The sequence below is a fragment of the Microcebus murinus genome, chromosome 18, assembly GCF_040939455.1.
Source record: "Microcebus murinus isolate Inina chromosome 18, M.murinus_Inina_mat1.0, whole genome shotgun sequence".
Lineage (NCBI taxonomy): Eukaryota > Metazoa > Chordata > Mammalia > Primates > Cheirogaleidae > Microcebus > Microcebus murinus.
Genome location: NC_134121.1, coordinates 32882693 through 32906141, shown reverse-complemented (window position 1 = coordinate 32906141; position 23449 = coordinate 32882693). Strand labels below are relative to the sequence as shown.

Genomic DNA, 23449 nt, shown 5'->3' with positions numbered 1-23449 from the left:
TAATAAACACGACCCAGGTAGTTTACAATGAAAAAGGGACTTTTACAACATTGGTTCATCACTTCAACTCCTCGCCCCACCCCATCTGTCAAGGAGGAATTATCCCAATTTAGGGGATAGGGAGATTAAGAGTCCGGTCACCTGAAGCTTTTGGGTGGTGTGGAGACTTTCCAAATATTTCATTTTTCCAAGACCCACAGTGGAGATTGGGTATAGTTTTGGTGTTGAGTGTATTCCATTGTTTCCTAATCCTATGAAAATTAATGGAAAAGTGTTAATTGGTCATCAACTCACGCTTAACATTAATCCGAGTATTTGATGAACCACAACTTTATGTTGCCCCTCATGCCATATTAACTCAGTTTATTGTAATAATTTAAAACAATAAGGATAATTGTATCCGTATTGTTATAAATACTCTATAAATTGAATCCAGCCTCAATCTGGCTAGCCTGGAATCTGCTGGAGAAGCGTGCGATGTCCCTGGAAAGCTACAAACACTGTCTTTTTGGAGTTTTCAGTGCGCAGAGGGATGAAACTAGCATTCATTAAGCACCTACTGTGTGCGGGAACCTGTGCTGCACCATATTGCTCCTGGGGTGGGAGGGTGAGTCTGTAGCTTTCCACTACCCCACCTACCTACCCCCCCCCAGGTCGTGAGGGGTCTTGGGGCTATTTCAATGCCATGTATTTTACTACCGTGGCACACAGAGCCTGAGAAACAACAAAATATACAGCAAACGTGTTAGAGAGGGGTTTCCTGAAATAACCACCCTTCCCAGAGACGCTCCAAAACTTTTTCTCATTATATACAAACATTTGCTTTGAACCCCAATTATTTGACCTTGACCCCTATAAACCTATTTTATTGTATTTTTAAAACGCTGTTTGATTAAGGCGGAAAGCCTTTCTTCGGCACTTTCTCGCCACTGGAATCGCGTCAGTTTCTCAAAGTTCCAAAATAACCTTTCCCGGGCACGGATTCGTACCTCCGCCGGGGAAGGGCGGGGAGCAGCGCAAGACGTGCCCACGGCGAGGAGCGAGAGCCAGAGAGAACTTCCAGCGCGAGAGGAAAATAAAACTTGTGGCTGGTGTTCGTGCGGGAGGGTCCCCGCCATCCCGAGGCCCCCTGATCCTGGGGGGTCTCGGGTGCCGCCCGAGGAGCGCCGGGGCGTGGGTTTGCTCCCGACGTCCTTGACCTAAATTTCCGCGCGGCGGCTGAAACAGGGCGCGGAGCAGGGCGGGCGGCCGGTGCCATCCCCGGCTCCTGGCGGCAGGGGCTGGCAAACTTGAATGGAGAGGCCGAACTGGAGGGGGCGGGGGGCGTCTTCTCCCAGGTCCGGGCGGGGAGCCGCGACGCGCTCCCCGCGCCTCCCCTCCCCCGGCCCGCCCTCCCGCGGCAGCCCATGTGATCCCGGGAAGTCGGGGCGCGCTCCCCCGCGCCCCGCGCCCGGCCCGCCCGGAGGCGGGGCCCCCTCGGGCCGCGGGGCCGGCGCGCCACCCCCGTGGGTCCGGCCTCTGGGGGCCGGGTGTGCGCGCGCGGGCAGGCGGGGGCCGCACCGGGGTGCGTGACGTCACCGGCATTGGTTACACGACGTTCTAGAACTCCGCCCCACGTGCGCCGGGGAGGAGGGGGAGGAGGAGGAGGAGATGGGGGTGGGGAGGAGGAGGGGGAGAGGTGGGGATGGGCCGGGGGGGCGGGGACGGGGGGTGTGCGAGGCAGCGGGGCTGAGCTAAGCCGAGCCCACGTGTGACGGCTCCAGCCGCTGCCCCGGCTCCGCCGCTCGCGGAGAGATTCAGAGGAGCCCGGGCGGGGGGGAGGAGGAGGGGGAGGAGGGAGCGGAGATCTCGGGGCTCGGAGCCGGCCGCCGCTCCGCTCCGGTCGCTGTGGGGCTCGGTTTTTTGGGGGTGGGGGGGCGGGGGGGCTCAGATATGGAGGCAAATGGGAGCCAAGGCACCTCGGGCAGCGCCAACGACTCCCAGCACGACCCCGGGTAAGTTTCCAGCCGCTGCCCACCGCGCCGCCTCGGGCTCGCTCTCCTTGCAGCGGCGGGGACGGCGGTGCGCGGAGCCGGGCATCTCCCGCGCCCCCCCGCCCTTCCCGCGCCCCCCCTCCCCGTGGAAGTTACACACCTTTGGATTGCATTTCGCCGTCACCTTCTCCCCCACCCCACCTCCCGGCTCTGGCTCGCCCGCTCCCCGCTTTCCTTTTAGCTTTTGTAAGTTACACGTCAAAATGGCCGATCTGACATCGGTGCTCACTTCTGTTATGTTTTCTCCCTCCAGTAAAATGTTTATCGGCGGACTGAGCTGGCAGACCTCACCAGGTAAGGGAGGGAGGGGGGGACGCCTGGGTCCCCCCCTTCTTGGCTTCTTTATTGCTCTTTGTTATCCCGGTGTAGGAGCCCCCCCCCCAGCCATTGGCTCCCCACTTCTCCTGTGCAAGGTTATTTTTTTTTTTTTAATAGCAAATCCTTTCCGAGCCCTCTACGCGACCTCTGTTGCCGAATTTCCCCCGCGTGTGCAAAAAATGCAAAAACAAAACAGAATAACAACAGAAAACTACTTTTGGTTTTTGTCCTTGATCAAAATTTGCATTGCTTTTTTTTTTTTTCCCCACACCTTCTTCCCCCACCCCCCCATCTCTCTCTTTCTCTCTCTACAGATAGCCTTAGAGACTATTTTAGCAAATTTGGAGAAATTAGAGAATGTATGGTCATGAGAGATCCCACTACGAAACGCTCCAGGTAAAGCAATTCCCTTCTGGATTTTGTCTTTATTTTAGAACAAAGTTTAAGTTTTATTTTTGGAGGTGTCTTCGGAAGTAGCTAAGCGGATTAGAATGGGGCTCGGGCGCGTGGCTCATCTCGAGCGGCGCCCTCTCCCCCCACCCCGGCCCCCCGAACCCCAGAGGTTATTGTTAACTGCGGCTGAACTCCGGGTGCAGAGATGCCCATCTCTCCGCTTTAAGTCATTTCCCCCGTGGCTGCTTTTTCTCTGTTTAAAATGACATTCAGCTTCATTCACTTTTCATAGTGGTTTTTTTTTTTTTTTTTTTTTTTTTAATGTATGTCTGCCCTACACTTCCCAGCTCCCCAAACTCCTAAGACCTCTCTTTGGTGGGTGCATCTCTTTCGAGTGCCGGGCTTTCTTCGGAATAAGACAAAGCCTTAAGGAAGGGAAGGGGCGGAGAGGAAACTGAGGTGTCCAAAGAGTGAGGCGCCAGCGTTTTCCAAGTTCCCTCCACCCGCCCTGCCCCCGTCCCTCGCCCCAGCCTGGACCTTTCTCCCGGCCGCGCGGAGGGCTGCGGGCAGGAGGGCAGCCGGGGTGGCGGGTGGGAGCGGGCGCGCTTGGGGGGCAACTTTTGCTCCCCGTTCAGCGTTAGGTCTCACTCCTTGTTGCTTTCAATGGTGTCACATTTTCTTGTTTGTTTTTCTCCCTCTTTGTCTCCTTTCAGAGGCTTCGGTTTCGTCACGTTCGCAGACCCAGCAAGTGTAGATAAAGTATTAGGTCAGCCCCACCATGAGTTAGATTCCAAGACGGTAGGTTGCTTTTTGTTGTTGTTGTTATTCGCCCTTTTCAGGAACGATCTGGGCATTGACAGCCCTATTTAAAGGGACAGCGCCTTTTTTTTTTTTTTTTTTTTTGCTTCTGTGCTTGAGCTGGGTGCTTTTAAATATACCAAGCTAGTGAGTTGGCTCAAAAGTTTGCCGCGGTGGCTGGGTTCGGGGTTTTCTTTTCAGAGCCCGTCCCAGTGCAGCTTCGGATTCTGCCAAGCTTAGGCTAGGCGGGGAGGGGGTTCGCTCCGGGAGAGGCTTCTCTTGCCGGCCAAGGGACTGTGCAGAGAAACTCCACCAGAGAGCAAATGCAACTTTTCTTTGTCAGCCGAGCCCAGCACGCTGTACCTACCGTGGCTGTGGGGATCGGCTGTGAGAAGCCACAGCCGGCCGCACCGCTGATGGGAACCGGGTGGGATGCAGGGGAGGGGGCGCTAATTGCAGGTCCAGGCAACAGGTTCCTCTTGGGGCACTTGGGATTTGCAGTGCGGGTTGAGGAGGGAAGGAGACGCTGGCATAGCCAAGCCAGGCATCCAGTGGGTGACTCCAGATGGCGTGAAATCTAAGGCTGATAAGGCCTTGGGTTTCAAAGTGATTTCTTTTCCTTCCTTTTTTTTTTTTTTTTCCTCAGATCCTTTCATTCGAGTGTGGGTACTTTTATAGCATTAGAAGTTTTTAAAATGCAGAGTTGAAAGGGGAAAAGACCCAAGGTACAGGTCAGAAGAGGAAGGGAAGAAAAAGTGTGCATAATAATAAATTTAAAGGTGGGGGGTGATTTGCAGTGTTTTATTTAGCTCCTGTGCTGGCTTCCTGCCTCTCCTCTCTTCCCTTTATGTCTACCAGAATTTCCCCATGGTTTTTATATATTTGCCTAAAGTAGGGGCCTTAAAATGACATGGGCTGGGCTGCCTGGAACTTCACTTCTCTGTGTTAGGTAGTGGGACAAGGCCAGAGATGGGGCTCTGGTTCCAGCTGCCTGTCCTGAGGTTGGCCAAGTTGCTCCCTGCCTCTGGGTCTCAGTTTTCTCTTCTGGAAAATAAATGGACTGGGATGATCTTTCAAGCCCCTTTTGGCTTTAACATTGAAGGAAAGAGAAGAAAAGAAAAGAAAAAAGAAACTGGCAATCTTCCATGCACTTGAATTGATTTTGCAAATGTACCCTCTTTTTCTGGTCAAAGAGATCAGGTGTATGCCCTTCTCCCCAAGAGAAGACCTCCCCACTCTTAGTGGCTTTATTCATTGTACTGGACTTGCCATAGCTTGGGGCCCAACCTTTTTGTACTTTTAGATAATTTAATTTCAGGAATGATCATTTGTACGGAAATAAGGGGTGTCTGAAGAATTTTTTTCTCCTTGACTTTGGCTAGACATTTCAAAAAGGTAGTAAAATTAAGGATGCAAATCCTTTCAAGGCAAATTTGGGAATTTATTATCCACCCCCCTCTCCCTGCCTGGGTGGGGGAAATAGTGTTTGGTTTCTGTGGTGGCTGGTGGGTCGGATCCCTCAGTATCAGGTGCAAAGCCAGCAGTTTTCCCTCCCTGATTGTTTGTAGAGATGTTGTGGTCGCTATTATTTAGTATAACCTAGCTTTTGACTTTGTTTCAACGTTCAGTGCAGGAGGCAGAAGCGGTTGGTTTATTGACATGGAAACGAGGATCTTGTTTACCGTTACCTTAAAAGCTTTGTTTAGGTAACGGCCATTCACATCAAAAATAGTACCCTAGTCTTTTCCTAGAGGACTTGTAGATACAGTAAGTAGAGCTGTACCTAACTAACTAATGTTTTAATTTTTGGTAGTTTTCTTTTTTTGCTTGTTTTTAAAAAAATAGTTGACAGGGATGTGCAAAAGGTTGGGATTTGCCATGCTGAACTTGACCTCTCCTCTGCTTTAGAGATCTCAGCCTGTAAACTTTGCACACGGGAGAGCTCAGATTGTGATTTAATTCGCTAATACCCCTGCACACAATATAGGAGTTCTGAATTGGCTTTTTAGTTTTGCGATTTTAGATTTTTTTTTTTTAGTGCTTCATTTTCTCCATTGCACCTGACTCCTTCCAGCTCCTGGCTGCTCCCTTGATGGGCCCCTCATCTGTTACCCCCCCAAACAAGGTGATTTCTGATTACAATTGTGTCCTGGTCAGCTAAAAAAAAAATCGTTTGGGGAGTGTTTATGAAAAGACGCCTCTGTCTTACGTTTGGTCAACAGAATGGAAAATCCACACCTGTTGTATTTCTCTTGTAGACAAGCTCTAGTCAGTGTTGGACACACCTGTAGATGCAGTAATGTTAATCTTTACGAAAGGGTAGTTTCCTAGCTCAGAGATTTTTGTCTATTTTAGTTTTTGAAAAGTAATCTCTCATTTCTCAGGTGATGTTTAAAGGTTAGGAAACACAATGCAGACTTTTATTAGGTCTTTAAGCCACCTTAATAAAAGTGGCAAATCCTTGCATGTCTTACTGGCTGGGGGTCCTAGGTGATGTAAGTCAGGGAGCAAAGGGACTGTCACCTGTGGTGTGCTTCCCACCTCCCCACCTCCATGCTTTTCCCCAAAGCATTACTCTCCTTTTCCTCCTATGGCAGAAGTGAAAACACGACTCACATTTACTTTTTAAAAAGGAAAATTTTTAAAATGAAAGCTAAAGCCTATAAATAAATAACTTGTAGCGATGTTTATGTTATCCTCCCTCCGTGTTGAATTTTACCCAAAGATTTGTGACATTTAGAAATCTAATGAAAACCAACAGTGGAAATTTTTTTAAAATTCCCTTTCTCCTCTTTTTATCTGTGCAATAACTTTTCCCCCCTCAAATCAGCCTGTTAGATTGAAATGCTTCTGTGGGAATTGTTTTGAGTTGTAAAGCTAGATCCTGACTGAGAATCATGTGCTCTGCAAGGGTCTGATTTGGAGTGGAGGATGTTTTTCCATTTGAATTGAGGTTGGAGTAGGGAACTCCCCTAATTGTTGTATAGATTCTGACTTCTTTTGTTCAGTAATTTTTTTTTTTAACCTTCCCCATGATGGGCTCTCTTTTCTAATTTGGGTTTATGTTGCTCATAGATTTTTTACCCCCTGCTGTTTATAAAATCCAGGTAGATTTAGCTCATGTGCTTCCTTTTCTTTTTATTATTATTGTTATTTAATCTTTTGAGGTATAACAACAAAACAGATGATCTTTTTGATTAATCCTGGGTACTTTGCTATCATGAAACCTTGTGAATTAATTCAAGCAGAGCCTTGTGTTGGATGTCTATGGGGAGTTTTTGGATGTTGTTGATTTAAAAAATTTTTGGAAACCCCTTCTTCTCCTGTGTTGTTTAGTTTTCATCAGAGAGAAGAAATACCATCCAATTACCTACTGCCAGAAAATACTTACATTTAATTTTCAGGTTATGATTTTTTTCCCCAATGATAATGATGCTCCCATCTTTTCTCCCAGCCATGCATCACAAATTAGATGCAGGTACCATTTAATATTCAGCGTCTGTGGAAGAAAAAGCCCTTGCCTAAATAAGAATATGTGAGATCTGGTTTATTAAGAGCATCACACACTGAAATGCATGGGGAGACATTTCAGAAAGGCTAGCTATATTAATTAGTTCCATTTTGAGAGGGGCGGTTAAAGTTGAGATCAAAGTTCAAGGTACTTTCGAATTGCTTGAGAAGTTGCTAAAAGCTGCGTTATAAGCCTGAGAAATGAGTGATTAACAATTAGGTGATTAATCATTTTTTCTTCTCCTCAAAGTACTTCATTGACTGCTGCTTTTCCATTTTTTCCCAGATTGACCCCAAAGTTGCATTCCCTCGTCGAGCGCAACCCAAGGTAAGTAGGAGAATCAACGATAAGATTTTTAGCACTCAGAGATGGTTGCCAAGGAATTTCAAGTCTCAAACAGAGCTTTGGCAATGAACTTTTGAAACCCGGTGTCCGCCGTTCCCTCAGGGTATCAGCATGTGATGGTGAGAAGTCCAGGCAAGGAGTTCTGTGAGATAACCATGAGTCTCCAAGTTAGCTATCCCAAGATGGGTCCTGAGCACCCAGCTGAGGGCAGGGATACGTCTGATCCTTGCTGGGAGGACGCGGCTCCATCTATTGCAATACTTAGGCAAGCGTTCTGTTTATTTTTTAAGCATTGCCGAGATTGTATCAGGAAAAGTTGAACATTTCCTTGTGACTCTTTTTTGGAGGGTACTCTTTTGAGGCCTTATAACTTGGGAGTTTATGGCAAGGAGTAGGATTTAAGTAAACAGCTTATCCTTTCTTGGAAAAAACAACTTCATAGATCCACAAAGCTCTAACTCAGAGAGGAAGCAAGTGGATGTCTTCATTTCAGGTTGGTTGGATAAATCAGGGGACACTTGAAACCAACAGTGCTGCTTATTTGTGCAAGTGCTGGTGCCTGGGTGGAGAAGTTCTGAAAATGTTGTAACCTTGTAAGAGTGGTACTACAAGACTTGCTTAAAGAATCGAGATAGGGCTTCACTGTTTTAGAAGTGTGTAGTTAACATAGTTTTCACTGAGCTTGCCAGGTGTGGCTGTGAAGAACACAGCCACACGAAGCCTAAGGTTAAATTTGAAGGGCTTATGGCTTACATGTTAAGTTTTCACTTTTAGTTATACTTTCTTGTTCCCTATATAACATTGAAAGAAGTATTTTTTTTCTGCATTTTGTGGATTTGACATGCTTTTAGGGACAAGGGAAAAGTTGAAGCTTCTGATTGTAAGTTAGAAAAGGAAAGGGCTGTGGCTTTAGCAAATTCAGTTTATTTCTTTAAGCATAGTCTCCCAGAAGCGGACCCTTTCAATTATGTAAAAGGGAGGAATGGTTTTGCATATTAATATAGAAAAAGTTGGCTGTTGTGGATGATATTTTGAGAATTTCAAGTCTGGAGTCTGCCACATGATTTATTTTTTCTTTCTTTCTTTCTTACTTTCTTTCTTTCTTTCTTTCTTTCTTTCTTTCTTTCTTTCTTTCTTTCTTTCTTTCCTTTTTCTTTTCTTTCTTTCCTTTTCTCAAGAAGTAAACACAATTCCTTAAGTAAATAGAATGAAGTATTTCAAGGCATTTTTTTCCCCTAATGCTTAAGCAAGTGATAAGAATTAACGAACTAAAGAAAGAGATTAGATTCTTTCTGTACTTAACACAAACTTTGGGATTGTCTTAACCATGTTAGTTGCTTCCCGAACTATGTATGATCCTTCACATTTCAGAAGGCTCCCCAGAATTAGCAGTATTTCCTGGGTTTGGAAGAATTGCTGTTTCTTCCATAAGTGTGAATCTTCAAATTTCCAGGTTAGTCATTTGATCACTCAGAACTTAGATCAGATTCCCATAGAGGGACACTGGAAAAATCCCTGACTTGGTCAAACCATGGGTTTGACCTATTTTCCTCTCCCCTTTGTTGCCCCCCTCCCCCAACTGTAAAACTAGGAGAGCAGTATTTTGCTTTAATATACTCTGCCCTTTGGTTTTTCAGTGATGCATTCCATTTGAAAACGTGACGGAGTATTTCTGAAACTTTCACAGTGTGCCTTCCTCTCCCAACCCCCAGTCCCACATCTAGGATGTTTATGGGTGAATTGACAGACTTTTACATCTGAGTTAACATTAAGCCAGCGGGGGGAGGACATCTTTCCATGGAATTCTAGGGATTTAATAATAACACCTTGCTTTTGATGGCTCACTTCACTTTACAAAGGACTTTGCCATTCTCCTTCTGAATCCCAGCTCCGTCTGAATCCCGGTGGCATTAGACCGTTGTCCCTGAGCAGATCCCCTTTTCTCCGTCTCAGTTTCCTCATCTGTAAAATGGGAGTGATGATGGTCGCTCCCTCAGAGGGCTTTTGTGAAGAATAAAAGAGCATAGTACGTGACGGCGGCCCCACCACTCATCACCATCGTCCGCCATTTATGTTGTTGGGTTTCTCATCATCGTTAGGGTTGTTGTTTACGAGGTTGGCAGCCTGGGTGGGTTCACATGCCGACGGTGCCACTCCTTAGCCCTGTGAGTTTGGGCAAATCCTTTAACTTCCCTGAACCTCAGTTTCCCCATCTCGTAGAGTTTTTCTGCAGATTAAATAAATTAATACAGGTAAAATGGTTCAAAAAAGAAAGACCTGGGCCACGGTAATACCACGTGAGTGTTACTGGCTATTTTGAGTGTTATTTTTGTGGGGCCTCACATCAATGCTGTGAAAGAGTGGATAATGGAATTTGTGTGCCAGGCACTGTTGTGGGGGTTTTCTGTGTGTTAATCCATTTAATCCTCACACGGCCCTATGAGGTGGGTACTAGTATCAGCGACTTTCTGTAGATGAGGAAACAGGCACAAATGGAGGTCCAAGAGACACACCCAGGCCATCTTGCTGCAGAACTTGACCGTTGGCCAGCGTGCTGTCCTGTGGGGAGTGCCTCGGGGTATGGCCCCTCTGTTATGGGCCGGGAGACCGGCTCAGAGAGGTTGGTGGGTTGTGCCGAGGAGACGGCCAGCCAGAGTGTCAGGACTTTGAAGTTCCCTGTTCTTGGGCCTGGGCAGGTCGCCTTCCCTCTGTGATGTATCGCATCCCATGGCATCGGCATCGTCTCGTAGTATCTCTCCGTCCGACCCCCGGGCCATCCTTTCAGATGGTTCTAGAGTGGCTCAACCCCGGTGAGGCCACCTGGTCATTGCCGAGGTTGTATGGTGGTTGGGAATTGGGACACAGTAAGGGGACCTTCCCTGTCTATGGTGATTCACCAGTAAAATCTGAGCCTGGCCACCGGTGCTTCAGACTGCAGTCAGTGTCGGGGACCAAGACCCAGCTGGCAGGAATACAGAACTTTAAGTCAGGCTGTATTCATTTATTGTTTATCTGCCTTCAGCAAAACTTCTGCGTCTTTGTGTTAGGGTCACTATGGCAGGGTGAACCGTGCCCCTCCCTCGGGGGCTGGGTGAAGAGCTTGTAAATGATATGTCAGCGTGCGTTTCAGTTAGAATTCATTTCTCTGCTTCCTGGCTGTCCCTCCTTGCTAACACTCGCCAGAGAAATATTCCGTGGAGGTGTTAAAACAAGACTGGTGGAAAGAAACTGTAACTTAATACGAAAGAAAATCCTTGGCGGTGAAGAACAGATTTCATATTAGGACTGTCATAATATTCTTTAATGTCTCATATAAATAAAAATCTGTTTTGACCAGAATTTTAATGAGCGACCAGAGGAAGGGTTTTGAATCCTGCGGTTCGTTTATCCCCTTTGCGATGTAAATGTTCACATCACAACTGAAGTATAATGGGGCTTTATTAACTCGTCAAGGGTCGACTCTTCGGAGACTAGTGTCCGTTAATTAAGGAAGTACATTTTGATCAGGAGAAGAAGAGAGGTCCCTTCTAGATCTTCCCATTTCTCTGGGTGATTATTTCATTTTGTAAAATATGTAAGAGTTTCCCCCCTTATCTTTTTAAAAATTAAAGTGGTCATGTTCCTCTAAAAAGATGACTTAATTTGGAGCCGTTGGAGAGGGGATGGCAGGCATCGATCATTCCCTACCCTTTCTTTGTTCTCTTTGGGCTGGAGTGTTGGCTGCCTGCAAGACTTTTGCTCCAGCTTGTGGCTTCTTTTTTGTGTGTGGAGGAACCAGGAGCATCCTTCAGCGAGCGTGGAGTCTGGGCGGAACTCACCATCTGTCCTAATTATCCTTGTGTGTGAGAAAACATTCCCCCTCCTGTCCATTGCCATTTTCTTCCTTAAGTTTTAGAGGCCAGAACCTCATCTGTCGATCCAGGGAGATCTCATTTCTTCAACCTATTTCTGCTTGCCTTCGGTGGCAGCTGATGGCCACGGGCAAGGCACTGAAGCCCCTCCAAGCCTCAGTTTCCTCCGCTGTAAAAGAGGGGAAAATAGAGTCCCCACCGCATGAAGTTGTTTTGATGATAAATGCAAAATTATTTGCTGGGAATGTGGCACAAAGTAGCACCCAGCACGTATTTGCTGATTTTATCATTATAGAATTACTCGCATTTGGATAGGATTAAAAAAATGACAGTGGCAAAACGACCTAAAGAAAATCTTAATTGGAATGCAAGCTCCCTGACGGCAGGGAGCTGTTGGCAGGGAGCCGTTGATGGTTGGTGCTCAGTAATTAAATGGATGAGTTGAATCCAGCCTGCCTTTTGCACAGCGGAGGTGGCTGCCACCCAGTCAAGTTATGTTGGTTGCTGCAGGTCACACAGTCAAGTTGTGGCGCGATTTGAGCCGGAAGCCAGGTTTTCTTCTTCCCATCTTGTCCTCTGATGTGGCTTCGGGGCCCTGGAAGGCTCTGTGCTAAGCACGCATCCAGATGGGTGCAGTGGCAGCCTGAGCGTTTACACGCACACCTCCTGTTCCGGGGAGTGCTTTCTTGGCAGCTTCTCAAGGGCGAAGGGTGAGTTTTCGGCAGCTGGCCTTCCCTTGCTGCTGTGGGTCGGGTCATTCTAGCATCTTGCCATCTTGGATGATCTGCAGCTGTCATCTCGGCAGCCACCGTTAACCGACCTGCCGGTGGGTTTGCTCATTCCCAGCAAGGATGTGGTGGTGTGGCCGCGGCCCTTTTCCACAACAGCGAGGACCTTGGAGGATTAGTGGCTTAGCTTCTTTCTTGTCGGTGGCGAGTGCTGCTCCTTCCTGCGTTCTAAGTCAGTAGCAGGTGTCAGCTCAGAGAGGAGGGGCACCTTGTCCTACAAATGTCCTTTCCCTGGATTTTGCCTTTCCTCGCATGCTTCCGCTTCATTGTTAAGGGCGGTCTCCTAGGACGCTGAAGCTCCTGTGTTCTGTGTCAGATGTTTTTTGGCAGACAGGTGAGCCGCCTCGGCCGCCTGCAAAGGGAGGAGGAAGGCAGTCCCCGAGGAGCCAGCTGACTGTCTTGGGGGCCCCTGGAGACGGCGTCCATTCTTCATGTCCTATTTTGAATTTTTAAACCCGAACATTCTTCGGCCCAAAGCCCGGAGAACACACAAGGGAGATAACAGTTCATCGCCTCTCTCCTCCCATTTGATCTAGTATGTTCCTTTAACAAGAGCTCGTCTGATGCTTGTTAATTGCTACCTCTGTGTGTGCTGCACCCACTTTTGGAGGGATTCAGGAAACCCTCCGTGCTTCCTGCTGCCTACTGCATACAGTCTGAACTTCCTAGCCTGGGACCTACCGTCCTTCAAGCTCTGGACCAGGGGCTTTTGATAGCTTATCTCTCAATTCTTCCTCTGCTGTCCCTGGCTCCCTCTCGGAAGCAGTCACACTTCTTTCTTTGAATTTCCACTGCACTTTACCTTTCCTTTGCTTATGGCCCTTCCAACTATAACGAATTAGCAAAAACTTAACGGAGCACACACATACATCCATTAGGTGTTGTGCTTGGCATTCACTCATTCATTTATTCACCAGACATTATTGGGCGCCAACTGTTTTTGCTCAGCACTGCGTGAGGTTCTGGGGATAGTGTGGACAGTGAGACAAAGTCCCTGCCCTCAGGGAGCTTTCCTTCTAGTGTGGCAAATACACAGTGAGCAGACAGGTGAGACACACTGTGACACACTGTCAGGTCTGAACACCAAAGCCAGGTAGGAGCAGTGGTAGGGATAGGGTGGACTACATGTTTTATTTTATTTTTTATTGCAGGATTAAGACGCTCAGATGGAAGCCATATCTTTTAATACAGTCAGTTGCCACTTTTCAGTAGCTCAGTAATTATTTACCGAGTTTCTGCTCAGCACCAGGGGCTGTGTTAGGGCACTTTGCTCTGAGTTTTATGGTTTTTAGGTTCATGCCTTATTGCCTCCTCTGGACAATAAACTCTAAGGGCACAAGCATATTTTGCCAAGTTGAAGAAAGCTCTTACTACTGCACTTTTGCACATCATAGACTTCCATTTAGATGGAGTGAATGAAAAATGACAAAGGGACACAGATCTTTTCTTCCAGGGTGTTAGCTCCAGGTTGGATGAGGGGGTGACCTGTGATGCAGGAAGGCCGGGCTAGGCACAGGAAAGAGGTAGGAACAGCGTTTCAAGGAAGGGAGAACTGAGCTCCTAGGAGGACGGGGTCTTTCCCCCAGATCCTGCAGAACAGGTAATGAAGGAGGAATGGCAGGAATGTAGTTCTCCCTTCCTGCCAGAACGAGGAAAGGCCAGGGTGCAGCTGTCTCAAAGGGTGTGTGCTGCAGAGTGGTCCAGCATGCGGCTTGGGAAGTGGGTTGGGGCCAGGAGAAGCAAAGGCATTTGTGCTTTCTCCGGCAGGTTCCAGGAGCCTGTTGTATGTGTGTGCAGGCTCATGGGATGCTCTGTAGGATGTTCTGGGCGCTTCTGGACCTGTATAGAAGAAGCTGGGTCATGGGTGGGACTCTGGTAGATGCAGTTCCGTGGAGAACTTCCACCCCGGGCTTGTTGCTTAAGCTGAATTCAGACTGACCCTTCTTTAGGAGTGAGGCTCTTGGCAGATACCACCTCTGAGCTTTGGGGTGTGTGGCAGCTTACAAAGAGCTCTCTCACTCTCTCGTTTCCACCTTTACTCTCCTCTTTTCCTCCTTAAACAAGGGACCGTGATATAAATACAATTCCAGAGTTCTTGTCCTTGCCTAAGCTGTGTTCGTGACCTCACTGTGTGCAGACAGTGGAATGTGATTTCTCAATATGGAAATCACACATTGCCTGTATGACACCAGAGTGTGTGTCCTGTGGCTCCGAGCAGTCTGACCTTTGACTTCTTAGGTAGCGTCTGCTCGGGGCCGCCCTTGGCTGAGTGGCTGCGTGGTGTCAGGGACCGCACAGTCTCTGCCTTCTGTGTGGTGTGAGAGGTGAGAGGTGCGGTCTCGTGGCCGAACACCTCGCGATGGTTGTAGCAGCAGCCGAAGACAGTCGCTCCGGCTGGGACCCACGTGGAACAGATATCCTCCGTTTCCCCTCTCTTTTGAGGATAAGTAGGGCCAGGCTTCCAACCATCTGGAAAACTCTTCTTAAGGTGGGTGCCTGGCTGCTATACTCTTTTATTTTATAGTTCTGAGCCTTTGCATAATCAAAAAGAAAAAAATCCTCATTCAAAATAATGGCTGTGGTAGGTGCAGCACTAAGACTCTATACACTTAATGCCCTTTAATTTAATCCTTACAACGATCCTTTGCAGTAGTTGGTATTATCTCCATTTGACAGATGGGGAAGCTGAGGCCTGAGAGGGTGACTAGCTTTACTAGGACCACAGAACTAGTCAGGGTCGGGATTGGCCTTGGGATCAAAGTCTGTCCACTAAGCCCTACTGCGTCCAACCTGAGCGGGTAGAGTGTAGGTTCCTCCACTTTGCTGGAACCGCTGTGAAATGCTCAGGCTGAGGAGTAAGAGTTTGTCATAGCCTGGCCGGGAAGCTTCAGGTTATTTTTTATTGGCTGATTTCTAAAAGCCTGTTTAGCATAGTTAAGTGCCACTTACCAGCTATGGAATTTGGGACAAATCACTTAATGGTTCTGTGCCTCCATTTTTTTCTGTTAAATGGTATATCATCCGTCCCTCCTCCACCGTAGAGTTGTCAAGGGGGTTAAATGAGTTAACGCGTATGAACGGCCTAGGGTGATAGCTGCACGTTGTTGTTGGGTACAGTGTAAGTGTTAGTTATGCGTCACTGTCCCCCAAAGATGGCACTGCCCACGTCATAAGAGGACCTCACTGGAGCGGCTCATGGGTTGATTGGCACCGTTGCCCCTTTCTAGGGGTGATGGATAGAACGGCACGTAGAGGTTGGAAAATTCTGTGTCGGTGCCTTGGCCTGCTCGTGGAGTCCGGGCTCTGGAGGCGAGGTGGCATGCGGCCTTTATCTTGGGGATGCTCCGTGGGCATTAGGAATTCATTTCCTTTTCCGTATCTGATGCCTGTGTTTTTGCTGCCTGTGAGAGTAAAGTCCCGGGGAGAGGCGAGCGAGCAGCTGAGACACTGCTGTGTGAGAGGTCTCCCCATGAGCCACCTCTCTCGCAGCCCTCCTCTTTATCTGCCTGGGGGTAGCTCTACCAATGACTGATCTGAAAGCATCACATTCATTTATTTGTCACTGGCTGTGACAGGCAAGTTAATGCTAATGGATTCTTTTTTTAGCCTGTTGTCTGGGATGAGTTTCTCTCAAATGTCCTGAAATCTAAGGCATTAGGGGAATGTGTAACTTTTATGGCAGGGGAGGATTTATAAGATAAATAGGGTTTTGTGTGCAAGGGCCTTAAATTTAGGTTAGGGGTGAGGGCAGCCGGTGGAGGTGGTGGTGGGGGGATGTTGGGAAAGCAGAGTCTTCTTTTTAAGAAATCCATTCAAGAGCTCTAAATTGCTGTTTCTGTTTCAATTATGTGACAATTTCAAGGGTTTAGAAAAATCTAATAAAATGGTCTTGATGATGCATTCTGGGGAGAGAGTGCTTCAGGAGATCTAGGAGAATAAATTCCTCGGGGGTCAAGAGATGCTCGTTCCTGCCACGTCGGGCCTTCCTTCGTCTGGGTTTTTACATTTTTATTGTTTTGAAGGGCAGAAAACGGTGTAGGAATGTATTCAGGGCTTCATCTATACCCTCCACCGAAATGAATTATTCTCTTTGGGCACTTGCAAATAAACGGGCCTTTGCAATCTTTTTTTTTTTTTTTTAAGGCTGACATATTGTAAATGACTTTCAGAGCATGATTTGAGCATGTAGTGATGCTGAATAAAGCACCGAAGAGAAGAAACTGGAGGAGGGGAAAGAGTGGGGTGCGGGGGAAGGCCCTAGAAAAGTTTTTTCTTTCTCCCATCGCAGCTTTTGATAGTTGCCTAAAGAACAGAAGTTTACAATGGGAGCCGGCTCTGGGGCCGCCTAGGGGAACAGAGTGCAGAAAGACCTAGTGTAGCAAAATGTGATGCTGAGTGACATTAATGAGGTGACCGCTCTGGTGGGAGGGAGGCAAGGAACCAGCCAAGTCGTAGTTCCCATGACTTGCTCTCAGCTGAGTGAGTTTCCTTCTGCATGCCTGCATGGGTGCCTCTGTGCCTGTGTGTGTGTGTGTGTGTGTGTGTGTGTGTGTGCACGTGCACGCCTTGCGCTTCCTAAGCCTTCCAATGAAAATTTTAACACCAAACCCTGTTCGTTTTATTATGCTGTTCTCCACCCTTCAGAGGCCATGTGTGTCAGGTTCTGTCCTCTGTTCCCACATGCTGGAAAGTAAAGTTTTAAGCCCGGAGGCATTTTGTTTGGCTTTCTGGCTACCTGCTGGAGCCTGGGTGGGTGGCGTGTGAGGCCAGCGTCACAGAGCTGGCTGTTGTTGGAACATCAAAGCCAAGAGTGTGAAAAGTCAATATTCCCGGTTCTGAATTCCAGGGAAAGGGGAAGAGAAAACCTGTTGATGTGCAGCTTTTGGTTTTTTTTCCTCCCCAAAAGGCCCCAGACCAATAACACTTCCTATTGGTGACATAAATGGAGCATTGCAACAACTGCTTCTTAAATATTTTTATGTCTTGGAGAGTATTCCGTCTTTCCATGTTGTTCTTGTGCAAGAATTTGCAGTTACCCCAGAGAAGCTGCTGCATTTCGGGCGGCTTACCTATGAAGGAGGCAGAAAACCCGGGTCTTGCTGACCTACTGGGCAAGACCTTGAGTACCTGGCTCTGTTGTGAGCTGTTGGTAGAAAGGAACCTGGTACCTTTATCCTATTCTGTTCTTAACAGTGGCTGTTCTAAACAGCACTAGACAAGTATTTTAAAAACTGCTGTGAGATCTTAAGACACACACACACAAAAGCCGGGCAGGAGCTGGGGTGGGTGGAAACACTGTGTATTTACTGATGCAGCCTGGGTTTTCTTTTTTTTTCATCTCTTTCAACTTAGTTCCTTCTGGGTTATTTCTCAAATGTGTCCTTTTTGTAGCTAAAGGCAAACAAACAAACAAAAACATGTCAACTTACATATAAAGTACTTAATAAAAGCTAACTGGTAGGTTCACCGTCTCTTCCTCCCGGGGAACGAGGATCCCATTAGGATGCTTGAACTTAGGGAAGAATTGGGTGGTGAATCTCCACAAGACTGCTCCATGTATATGTTTCCTCTTCTGTTTTCAAAGCAGATAATTGGTTTTAGTAAGAACTTCTGACTTGATTAGGGGGCCCTTAGGAAATTAAAGTGTGTTTGAATTTCACAAGTATAATTTTAATTATACAAATTTTGCATTTTTCACTAGGGAGCCGGATTCAGAACTTGTTTTCCTGCACTAACAGGGGTAGTAAAGCTGATTATGGCAGAATGCCTTCCTTGAATTGCTTTGAAAATAAAAATCCTTGGATTTGATCATCGTTTTTCCCTGCAGTACACGATGTTCAGGTTAACGTACATACACGTCCCATATCCTCGTGAAAAATGATTTTTTACTGCATCCGCACAACTGTAGAACAGACTGACATAGTGGGGGTGTGGGGGAGTGGGGGAGCCTCATTATGAATTTTTCTGCTGCACTTGCTGAAAGAATTCAATTAAAGTTCTTTTGAGCGCAAGTCCTGCCCGGGCAGCTTGTGTTTGGCACGCTGCCACGTTAGCATGTAGTGATTGCCTTTATCGCCACATCATACCGTTTGCTCGGAGCTTGTGTGTTCACAGCATCAGCTCTCCAAACTGCCTCTGTTTAGGATGACCCCGGTGAATTAGGGTAGAAGGTGCTGTGGAGACAGGCACCTGGGTTTTTCCCCCCCGAGCTGTAAAGAGATGGTGGAGTGAGGCTGATCAGACCACCTGGGCTGTGTTTTCAGGGCTATCCAGACAAAACCCCTGAGTGTGTGTGGGGGGGATGCTTTGTGGGTTTGAACTCAGGCATCCTCAAATAACTCCCCCTGGGTAGGGGCTCTGAATAGCTTCCTAGAGACCTGCTGCTCCGGCCTTCTGGGCTCTTGTTTCAGATATTGACAGGAGAGACTGAATAGAACGATTGTTCCTGATAGGGAAATCATGAAACCGGCTTGTGAATGACTTAGGGTCACGCTGCAGGTGAGGGCCTGAGACTATGGGGGGACAAACCTGCAAGTGTAGGCTGTAATGTTTGAGAAATATGAAAGAGTACATGTACACGTGTATGTGTGTTCATGCATGTGAGTGTATGTGACGTGGGTAGAACTGCAGTGTAGTTTGGAGTCAGACAGGTGTGTGTGCCGTGACAAATGAAGCATGTGGTTTGTTGGGAGGCTTTGAACTCAGAGGGACCTAGTTTGAAACTTGGTGTTGCTGCTAACTCTGCGACCTTAGAAAGGTGTCTCAGCCTTTCTGGCCTCCCATGCTGCACCTGGACAGTAGGGACAGTAGAGTTGTGGGGATTAAATGAGACGATTATAAATACGGCACCTGGTGTATGGTTGACACTTTGAAAATATTAATTCCTTCTCCCTGTAACCAGAAAAAGAAATTCTAAAAGGCCATCTTGAAAATGGGAAAGATACCAAGTGTTCTGCTCTTGCTGGCCATGAGAATATCTGAACTTAGTTGATAAGTACGGGGAGGGCTGAGTAGAGAAAAGCAGACCATAAAAGGGGATGTTGTTTTCCTTAATCTATACACAAAAGGGCTGTTTTAGGGGCTTCATTCCACAAAACCTGCATTTTCGAGGGCAGGGAAATGATATCATTTAGTCGGGAACCTTCGTGGCGTCCACAGCCTTTGAAGATGCCTTTTGTTCCTTTGATGTCTGGTGGAAACGGGGAGCCCAGGGCTGCGTGGTCAGAGGCAGGAGTAACTTCAGGTGAATGAAAGAGTCCCAGCTATGAGCGGGGACAGCGGGGAGGGAGAACAGTGGGACCAGGGCCAAAGGTTACCTTTTCATAGAGCCTTTTGCTTGGGGATATGGAGCACTGGGTTTTGGTCCGAAAACCGAGAGCCCCATCGTGTGTGTGGGAATGAGATGGGCAGAGCTCTGGGGACTGACCACCATTCCCAGCCATTGGCCTGGGAGGTCCTGATCCTCAGACTTGCTGTCAGGGCTGGGAAAGCCCTTGGACACCTGATGGTGCCCACCACCAGGTGCGGGTCCGCATTGCCTTGCTCCTTCCACGTAAGGCCCCTCCACCTCACGTCCCTCGTCCATCGGGTGGAATTTACCAGGTGTTGCCTGGAAGAGGGAACCAGATCGTGATTATAAGTAGATCCTGGGCAGGGGATGGGGCACGTGGGAATGTCAGTGTGGAGAGGGTGGAAAGTGAAGGAGAGAAGGGGTGGCCGGTAGGAGGGAAATAGCAGATTACATTGACTAATTATAGGGAAAAAGCCATATTTGCTGCTCCATTAAGTGATCGCTAGGCTATGAAGCAGTTTATTGTAATTAATTCAGAAATAGCAAATAAGTGTTGGATTTGGAGTGGAGGGTCTTGAGGAGCCCCTCCCTCCTTCAGGTCCCTGTGCTCACTGTCCCGCCAGTGTCCTTGGAGGGCAGAAGCATGGGGCAGCGCCCTTTTGGAAAGGGCAGTGGCAGAGTCTGTGGCTAGTTTTCTTCTGGTTCATTTTGACAAATAAGGAAGATCTCCTGCCTGATCTTCAGCATCTTCCGTCGGGGTCTTTATGTTTTTTAAGGATGCAGGAGGAGGGACAGACCTGTGCCATCATTGCTATTCTTGCCACAATCATTCTAATTTCAGCTCATGAAAGTGGCAGGTTGCACGTCCAAGTCCATCGAGTCATGGGCCGTGTGGAGTTGTGATTACTTTCCTTGATGATTCCTTGTTCAAATCAGCAGTGCTCTTAATTTTCCAGATGAAGTAAAAAGAAAATTGGCGACTCCCCTCCCGCCCTGTGTCTCTTCATCCAGGGTTTTCTGAGCACGACTCTGATTTGGAGGGTTAATATTAATTAGGAGCCAGTTCAGACCTCGGATGCTTGATGAGGTAGCTTCGAGTGTAGTAACAAGCGTGGCTCCTTTTTGCATGGGCCTGCTTTTGCTGAAAGTTTCTGGGCTGAAAAGTCAAGGGGATGCATATGCAGGGAGAGAAATCCCAGGGGCTGAATGCTGGAGGGTTGCAACAGATGCACCAGGCTGTTGAGGAGGAACAAGACCAGAGAGCAGGGCCAGGTCCGGGTTCTGAGCTGTCACCTTCCCCAGCTTACAGCTGCTGCTCTTTGCCTCAATTTCCTTTTTTGTAAGTGCAGGTTGTTTCCTTAGTTTCCAAGTTGGGTACACTCGAATTTCTCCGATGCAAGTCCCCTGTGAGTGCCAGGTAACGGGGAGGAGGCTCATTCTGTGCTGAGGCTCAAGGTCCTTGCTTGCAAGCTTCACCAGCACTGGCTCAGTCTTAGGGGCAGCAGGGCACAGAGGACAAGGCAGACAGAGCTGGTGAGCCCCACTGTACACTTAGGGGTAAGGAGGCCTGGGGAGGAGGTGACCTCCTCTTCCCAGATTGGATCCTGTTAGGGATCTTTCTTCTGTGGCCTGCAGGTTTGGGTTGTTTTCTTTTTGATGGGGTGATTTGGGGTGGGAGGGGGGTGGCTGACTGTGGGTATGAACGTTCTGGATAGCAGGAGAGACCTGACTTCTCCTTCTCAGCCAGGTGCTGATGAGCTGACCATGACCTCGGGCACATGGCCTTGCAGCTCTGTGCTTTGGTTTCCCCATTGGTATACGGGGAAGAATGAGGGCGTATGTGGCGGGAAGCAGCCATGCTTAGGGTTTAAGAGACTAGGTTCAGAAGACAGGCAGTCTTAGGGTTTCTTTCTGGCCTAATAATTTCCTAGCTGTGTGACCTTGGGAAGTTTGCTTAAGTTTGCTAGTCTTAAATTTCCTGGTCTATAAAATGGGATAATACCATTCTAGCCTCTGCCTGACCAAGTTGTTGTAAGGTTTAAGTGAGACAGAGTTCATGGAGTGCCTGGGAGGTGGTTAGCACTTTATACAGGGTGGCTGCTTTTCCTGTGAACTGCTACATAGTGATTTGACTGGAGGTCTCTGAGACATTAGCCAAGGCATGGACCAGATGTGGCCATGCTGAGAAAACATTTAAGCTCTGCAGATTGCCTTTCTGATTTAGACAGAGCTTCCTACAGAGGGAGATTTGTGGTCAAGGAGGTGAGGCCTGCCCAAAATGTGTGGTCTGGTACTTAGGTGATAAAGTGGCCCAGGTGATGACCAAGAGGGTCTCAGTGTTGCTTGGGGCATGCACCCTGGCTGCCCTGGGACACCCTCCAGAGCAGGGGGATCTGGGCTGGGCTGTCTTGCCTGCACTCTCAAACCACAGGTTTGTAGCTGCCCTGGCACCACCCAGCTTCCAGGGGATGGGGACCGGGGTGTCCCCTTGCTTGATATCTTAACCACTTCATGGCAGGCAAAGGGGAGGAGGGAGGCGAAGAGGACCAATCTCTAAGTGACATGGAGGCCCACGTCAATTTTTGGAACCCACGTCTGGTACGATGTGAAATTCGAAAGCCTTGCTTGACTGAGACAGAGCTGATCAAAGGCCATTTGCTATTTCAGAGTGTTCCTAAGTGTGTTTGGCAGACCAAGTTCTGTCTTTTTATTACTTCCTCTCCCACTGAGTCCTCCCTCCCCAACTTCTTGGTGAGATGGTTTTAAGTCAGTACCAACACCTATTTCTCATGCTTTTGTGCAGCAGGAACTGTCTGAACTGGGGGCAGGTCCGTGACCTTTCTGGTCACTGCCCACGTGAGCTGTGGACACCAGTGCTTGCCGTTGTCCATCAGCTGTGTCTTGGCTTCGTTTTCAGGGCAAGCCTGATTCGGTGCTGTGGGTGGGAAAAGCCTTAGCGCTTGTTGTTACACTATTAGTGTCCCTCCCTGGAAGGGAGGGTTGAAAGACAGAGTAGGTGGAAAGTAACTGGTGGGGAGGGGAGGAAAGGGTACATGCAGCCAGGCACTGGCCTGCCCTCCTTCTGCTCCCAGGCTAGCAGAGAGGCAGGTGGGGCTAGCAGAGAGGCAGGTGGAGCTAGCAGAGAGGCAGGTGGGGCTAGCAGAGAGGCAGGTGGGGCTAGCAGAGAGGCAGGTGGGGCTAGCAGAGAGGCAGGTGTACGAACAAGGACGAGCTCTAGAAGGGAACGTGGCCACACACAGGAGGGGCACAGAGGCGGGAATGAGCAGGGCAGGGCCTCATGGAGGAGGCCCTGCAAGCTGAATCTTGAGAGAGAGGAGATCCTCCAACCACAGGGAGCTGTGGGAGCAGGTAGGCAGCTTGGCTTTTTGGGGGTGTGGCACGCTGTTCCTTATGGGCTGGAGTGTAGCGTGCAGATGAGGGTGGGGAAGGTTGATTTGCTCATCATGCAACGAATGTCTGCAGCTCCAATCCTGAGCCTGCCCCAAAGCTGGGGTGTGGCGATACAGCCGTGACAAGGAGGATGTGGAGTTTGAATCCGACTGGGGCACATTCATTGAACGACTCGCTGAGTGATGTGTTACTGAAGTCTGATTTCCGTAAATGCTGCAGAGATGCATTGGGTGTTAAGAAGGATCCTGGGAGGGAAATCGGGTCTCCTTGGAGGGTTTTGGGAAGGCTTCCAGGAGAAGCAACATCGAGGCTGGGCTTGGGGAGGGAAGTACCTGGCCCATTCCGCCTACTGAGGGAAGCAAGGGTGGCCGGAGTGCGGAGGCTGCGGAGGGGAGAGGGGAGAGGAGAGGTTAGGGTTTCAGTGCTATCCTAAGAGGGTTGGGGAACCCACTTAAGGGTTTAAGAAGAAGGGATGGGAAATGATCAGTTTCGAGTTAGGAAGAGATCACTCTGACAGCCCACGTGGAAAGCGGCGTGTGGGGGCCCCGGGCAGTTGCGGGGGGTGAATAAGGAAGTTGTTGGGGGATCTGAGTGGGGGAAGACGGTGCCGTGGTGAGTTCTCAGAGGTGGAGACAGAGACCAGTGGATGGATTTGAGGTTGGTTTGAGAATCGGAGCGGCGGCTTGGGTGGTTTGGTTAGTTGAGAAGTG

General features: G+C 48.5%; 1 protein-coding gene across 5 annotated transcripts in view; it reads left to right on the top strand.

The window, feature by feature from the left end:
* Positions 1–1712: 1712 nt before the first annotated feature.
* The window catches only part of MSI2 (musashi RNA binding protein 2), a 383279-nt gene continuing 361542 nt past the window's right edge, over positions 1713–23449 (top strand). For 2 of the 5 annotated variants that reach the window (XM_012760736.3, XM_012761581.3), the window contains exons 1-5: positions 1713–1994; positions 2287–2327; positions 2666–2747; positions 3458–3542; positions 7339–7380. In XM_012760736.3, the coding sequence (XP_012616190.1) occupies positions 1933–1994; positions 2287–2327; positions 2666–2747; positions 3458–3542; positions 7339–7380 (312 nt within the window). In that variant the 5' untranslated portion in view covers positions 1713–1932. Of the gene's footprint in view, positions 1995–2286; positions 2328–2665; positions 2748–3457; positions 3543–3575; positions 5249–7338; positions 7381–23449 lie in introns of those variants that run through there. The other 3 variants (XM_075994442.1, XM_012758081.3, XM_075994443.1) reach the window with 2 other exon arrangements.